At 32.9% G+C, this 6,693-nt stretch overlaps 1 protein-coding gene and 1 pseudogene across 1 annotated transcript; one reads left to right on the top strand and one right to left on the bottom strand.

Moving 5' to 3' along the window:
- The window catches only part of LOC125859882 (phospholipase D alpha 1-like), a 4,696-nt pseudogene extending 4,502 nt beyond the window's left edge, over positions 1–194 (top strand).
- A 1,656-nt stretch (positions 195–1,850) lies between these two features.
- On the bottom strand, positions 1,851–4,493 carry LOC125853231 (receptor-like protein Cf-9). Its single transcript, XM_049532903.1, has one exon. The coding sequence runs from the start codon at positions 4,431–4,433 to the stop codon at positions 1,851–1,853; it is 2,583 nt and encodes an 860-aa protein (XP_049388860.1). The 5' UTR covers positions 4,434–4,493.
- Between the last annotated feature and the right edge of the window lie 2,200 nt (positions 4,494–6,693).

Here is a 6,693-nt window from a genome sequence, read left to right as displayed (position 1 = left end):
TCAAGTCGCTAATGTGTCTCAATTGCATTTCCACATTCTGTATATCTCTTGTATCGGAATCAGATTTTGTGGATATCCATAGCTGTTGTTCTATGGCGCGTCCTGGTGGAACAAAATTCTTTCTCCATGAAAGGAAAGCATTTTATGCCTATGAGCAAAAGGAATATAGAAATATCTCTGCCTCCCATTTTTAGACTGGGAAATTTATTGAACATGACCCGGCATATTATTCTCGTTTGAATTGCACTAATGGTTTATTTTGTGTTTGGGAACCATTATCTGTATGATTTGATGTAATTACACTTCACACGCCACCTTATGAATTCAGGATTATAGTTCTTTTAAGTTATTCATGAATTACCAGTACATATTCAACAGCGAAGAACTCGTGTAAACGAGACAAATTTCCTAAAATCATTTATAAATGTGACAAATCAACTGAAATCTGATGAATTATCTTTGAAATATTCTGGAAAAGAGGAAACTATAACTTGCTAAATACAATGAGAAATTGATTTTTAACTTATCAGACTCTTCCACCTTTCTTCGAATTGAGAGATTTAATGTACTCTATGACTATACCCCTGCATCTTATTATTTGGATTCCGTTAATTGTTTATTTTGCAATTAGGGATCATTAAGATTTCTCCCCAACCTAAGTGAATAATTATTATTCATTAGGTTTTGAGCACGAAGAAATCAAGTACAAAGTTCTTTTGACGACAAATCATGTTGCGGAATAGTACAGGCAAAAACACTGAGTTTTCACTTTAGGTAAATACGAGTCATGGAGAGAGACTAAATATACCCCTCCTTGTATGCGCACACCCGGGGTTTACATCTATAAGCTGCATACTTATGGAGCAGCTTGAATTTGTCTGATGTAAGTGGATTGATTGAAGAGTCAACACATATAATTGAATGTTCGTGTTGTTATGGAGAAATTATCATTTGGAACATGGGGTGGAGCTAGAGGGGAGACGAAGTTCATCCGAACCCTTTTGCCAAAAAATTACACTTTACATGCATGGTCTAATTTTTTGTATATGTATATACAGTAGATGATGAATTTTCCTCCGTGAAAATTATGTTTCCGATCTGCCACTGATTGGTACTGGTTATATGCTATTGTCAGTTCCGAAGGTTTGCTTTTGACAAATGATGTGGAATGATGTTTTGCTCATATTGCACATCCTACTTTTACTTTCTTAACTATTTATCGATCGATTGAGCATCGTGCTCCTCTGTAAATAGCCACAGTGATAGCTTAGAATTATATACTCAATATAAGAGTAACAGTATAGCTTAGAATTTTCTGACTATCAGGCACTGTTTTATTTTCTGATAAGATTTTGTTCACACAATCCCCTGAGTTATCTGGTGGACAGTTCGGAAAGAAAACAAAGGCAAATGCTATTGTTCACACGAGAATGTATTTTACGAGTACGACGTCACTTTTCTTGTGCACTAGGATAGTCACAGAATTTTACTATGAAGATAGTGTCTTCTATAGTGTGCCTACTCAAACCGGTTTTTCGCATCCAAAACTCTGTTTTGTCACCAAGGACAGTCTTAATAGGTAGACGTTTAGCTTGTTAATGATATTACTTAATATGTAACAAACTATTGATAAACGAAAACTAATGCTTTTATTCACAGGGAAATGCACAATTCAAAAACATCACAAACTTCGAAAGAATTAGGCTTATATTTTCATCACCGGTTAGATATATACTAGACTTGAATCCTGCAATTTCAAAAACGAAAAATTAAAGTTAAGAGCTTTAAGGATGAAGGAGATGAGCAAATTCATTGATATAAAATCAAATTGAATACCTGGAGGTAACACACTAATATCTTTTCTTGTGCCTTTTAATTCTCGTAAGAATTTTGTGTTCCAATTCTACATCCATCCTCAAAAACCATACTGGATATTGAGTTAACAACATTATGTATATTATGGACAGTCCAATAACAAGTCCACAACCGTAACCCATGAGAACCGCCTGCCAACTGACCATTGATGAATCTCCTTCTTCTCCTTGGCCTAGCCCTTGTGGTACCCCATCATCACTTCCACAATCTTTTGAGAGTGGCAATCCACGTAACTCATCATTCCCTTGGTATGAAGTATTCTCAAATGTATCAAATTGTTTTCCTTTGGGGATGCATCCAACAAGATGATTGTGAGAGAGATTTAAGACTTCAAGTGATGTGAGGGATACAAGCTGTTGTGGAATTTCTCCGCTGATTTTGTTGGATGAGAGATCCAATGATTCAAGTACAGATAATTGGTGCAGTGATGCTGGTATATCACCTTCCAAGCGATTATGAGATAAGTTCAAAGTCCGAAGCCCAATGAGATCTCCAATAATGCTTGGGATATGACCTTCAAGTTTATTCCTTGAGAGATTGATAATAATCTCTGTAGTCAAAACTCGAGGAAGTTCAAGCTCCAGTCCCTTTGTTGTCACTATCAAGGAAATTGTGTAATAATTGAAACCTGTATCTCCTACATACTCTCGGGTTCCACTGTTTTCACTAGTTATTTTCATGGATTCAAATTTCTTGAAAAGGCTCACGGGTAAATGTCCACTAAATCCGTTAGATGAGAGATCTATGACTCGAATTTGAGCAAATAAGTTGTCAGTCCTAGAAACTTTTATAGGGCCAAAGAACTTATTTGATCTCAAGTTCAAAATCTGCAACTCAGGTAGGGCTCCCAACCATTTAGGAAATGTGTCACTCAACTCATTGTTACCTAAATCAAGAACTTCCAAAAATGGGCAATTGATCAAAGATTGCGGGACTTTCCCCTCTAGCTTATTCCCGTCAAATTTAATGACTCCAAGTCTGTTTCCTATACTAAAAGTAGTATTAATTGTCCCGCTAAGACTATTGTTGCTTAAATCCAAAACCTGAAGTCTACTCATCTCACCCAAACATAGTGGGATTGTTCCCTCCAAATTATTGCTGCCCAAATCTAGCACTTCTAGTGTTTTCAGATTGCAGATGGTTGAAGCAATCTGTCCACTGAGATTATTGTGCGAAAGAAGAAGATAATATAGCTCACGCTGGTTTAGGAGTGACTTTGGAATAGGACCTTGCAGCTGATTTTGTTTTAGAGAAACAGAAAAAAATGTTTGGGACTTAAACTCCTGAATGTTTCCACTGAAATGGTTATCACTCAAGTTAAAATCAGTTAGTGAAGGGAGGGAGAATATCCAGGAAGGTATAGTCCCATTCAAGTGGTTTGATGACAACCTGAGTAGTTGTAGGTTTTGCAGACCACTTACATTAGAAGGAATTGGACCTGTTACGGAATTGGATGAAAAATCTAAGAATTCAAGTTGAGTCCAGATTCTGTTAAAGGATAAGAACTCAAGTTGGCCATCAAAGTTGTTATTTTTAAGTAATAACCACCTGAGCTTTCCAAATCTAAAGAAATCAGAAATTGGTCCTTCAAGATGGTTATCATCAAGGTACAAAAGCTCTATGTTGGTGAGATTCCATAGAGGTTTAGGAATAGAGCCTGAGAGATTACAAGAAACTATTGTCAATTTACGCAGTGAAGTTAGATGACCAAATGATTCAGGTATCCTACCCGTAGCATTCACACTATAGAGAACTAACTCCATGAGTGATGCACTGCTATTCCATTTGGTTGTGGGAAACCTAACAGTGAGCTGGGGAATTTCTAATAAAGCAAGAGATTCTAAGTTGGAAAGGTGAAAAATTCCTTCGGGCAATGTCCCGTATAACTGTGTGTTCCGAAGGTCTAGAGTTGTCAAATAAGAAGAGAAATTCAGAGGAATGGTGGAAGAGATGTTCACACCGTAAAAGTAAAGCTCTCGTAATTGGGTCAAGTTCTTAAGGAGCAGTTCAAAATTGTGAGGTTCGAAGCTTAATAGACTACTCTTGATACTCAGAACATGTAATTTAGAAAGGTGAGAGATTTCTGCTGGGATTAGACCTGTAAAACTTGAAAACGACAAATCAAGATGCTTCAAACTAGAAAGCTCACCAAATTTAGGTGAAATGAGCGATTCGGAAAAATCATTTTCAGACAAATCAAGCCATTTTAGATTGGAGAGTTGAAAGAGGCTACTATTGGAATGAAACTTGCCTTGAAGTTTGCTGCAAGTGAGGTTAAGCTCAATCACTTTTCCTGTTGTCTCGTCACAATAAACTCCATCCCATGAACAACAATCTGTGCTCTTGTTCCACGAAAGAGTTTTTGGATATGACTGAATCGATTGGCCTTTTATGTCTAAACAATGATCAGAAGCATCATAACTTATTGTAAACATGTGCTTGAATTGTAGAAGAGCAAGAGCTTGATCTTTGGGGCACAAATGAGATAAGGATGAGGAGAAAGCAAGTTGACAGAGTAAGGAAAATAGCATTAAAAAAACAAGTTTTACGTAACCCATTTCTGCACTAAAATATTCAAAACTAATTAAGTTGGTAGATAAGAAATCAAAAATCTTTTCTTTGTTCCTCTATTCAATAATTTAGATGTGGTATATATAGCACAAATTAAGCAAAGAAAATCCTTCAAATTTTTGATTAATTTCAAATAGTAAAAGTCTGATGTTATGTAGGATTTTCCATGTTATAGGGTGTTATAATATTTTAAAAATAATTCCACTTGACTTCAATTTTCAATGACCATAAAAGGAATTTGAATTATAAACGTTGACAGTATAAAATAATTTTTGGCTATCATGTTGCTTTACCGCTCTCGTACAAGAGGTTACTTCTCATATTTCTTAGATCATTAATTCAAGCTTGTCGTATAAATTTTCCTTAAATTGGTTTTAAATGACTCAATCGTATAAATTTCTTTTGTACTCTGAAGTGCCAATGCATAGGAATTAAAGTACTGGAAAAAATATCAAGTCAATGCAAAGAAAAGTTCAAATAAAAGCTACAACACAAAAATCCCACCACTTGTAATACAATATTTTTGATACCTTAGTAGACGAATATGTCACATTCCAAGTCTTCGCAAATAGTCCTCACCCAGATATTTATTACAAAGAAAAGTGGCTCACATATATCTCTATTACAACAAAAGTGGCTCACATATATTCCTACCATTATAAAAGTGGCTCACACATACCTTTTCATCAAATTGAAGTGAAAAAAAGTAATTTTAATTTATTTTTTTATTTTTAATTTTAGAACAAAGAACAAATATACCCCTCAACTTTGCGATTTGGAGTAGATATACTCCTCATTAAAAAGTGATGCATATATACCTCCATCGGCTAACAAATGGTGCATATACACAGATACACCCTCGTTATCTAATAAATGGTATACATTTACCCTTTTCATTAACAAACTGAATTTTCTTAAAAAATAATCTTAAAATCCTATCACTTGTAATACAATTTTTTTGATACCTTAGTAGACGAATATGTCACATTCCAAGTTTTTGCAAATAGTCCTCACCCAGATATTTATTACAAAGAAAATTAATAGTTCAAAGTATGAAGTCTATTTTAAAATTTTCGAAGTAAATTCAAATATCAACTTCTTTTACTCGTCTTGAAATAAATGTTACCTAAAAAATTAATTATATGAAAAGTATCATATCATCATATCATATCATATATCATATATCATATTATATTATAAGTGGGAAGCCTCTATGTCAAAAGTTGAATTACAAAAATGTCCTTATAATATCATAATATTTATGGACAAAAATGTAAATATACATTAAATATTAATAAAAACTATTGTATTTTCTTTTAAACACTATTATTACATACTTATGAACAAAAATATAAATACACATTAATTATAATAAATATCCTAATATATTTTTAATAATAATATTAATATTCTAAAAATGGAGAACTCACAATCTATGACATGAATTAATAATGATACAATGAATATTTGTACAATTGGATGATATCCTATTAAATGACAAAAGGAAATCAAAAAGTTTGGCAACAGTTAACATGACCCTTAAGTGTACCTCAGTTACTCCTACCGTGCAAAGTTATAAAATTTTTCAAATGAATTATATTCATAAAATTATATTAAATGCTAAGTTATTGCTTCAATAAATACTTACTATGGAAGCTTGCAATCATTTAAACTTTTTATTTTCTTCTGTTATAATTAGCACAAACTAATATATATATATATATATATTAAAGGTGGGAACAAAAAAAGTTATTATTCATAAATAATAATTAATATCCATAATAATAATGAATCAAAAGTTAGTTTACCATTTTATCCTTCGAGTAAAAGCAAATATTCATTTGAATACTTTTGTTTACATAAGAAAATATAACAAAATTCATTAGCCCCTCAAATTCAATGAATCCAAATACTATATATGCTTTCTGAAAATGCTTACTGCCATAATTTTATTTATCTCTTTCACCTTCTCCTTCACTACATGTTTAGAGGAACAAAAACGTTTGGTGAGGGTGAGAAAGACATTGTGTAACAACAATTAATTATGGTCAAGTCACATGTGTATAAGTTCCCTAAATTATTTTACTGATTAACTTTTATTTCTTTCATCTTCCATAGAGTTTTTACATTCTTCATTTATATTAATATTAAATTTCTTGATTTTTACTGGTTATACATAGGTGTAGTTTTATCTTCTCCATGATATTTATTATGGTCAATCTTTTCATATTCTTTAAAATACTCTTC

Source organism: Solanum stenotomum, chromosome 1 (genome assembly GCF_019186545.1).
Source record: "Solanum stenotomum isolate F172 chromosome 1, ASM1918654v1, whole genome shotgun sequence".
Taxonomy (NCBI): Eukaryota; Viridiplantae; Streptophyta; class Magnoliopsida; order Solanales; family Solanaceae; genus Solanum; species Solanum stenotomum.
The sequence above is the reverse complement of the archived record's forward strand: the minus strand, read 5'-3'. Positions and strand labels throughout refer to the sequence as shown.

Coding starts and splice junctions, on each gene's coding strand:
- LOC125853231 (XM_049532903.1), bottom strand. CDS start 4,433: ATGGGTTACGTAAAACTTGTTTTTTTAATGCTATTTTCCTTACTCTGT.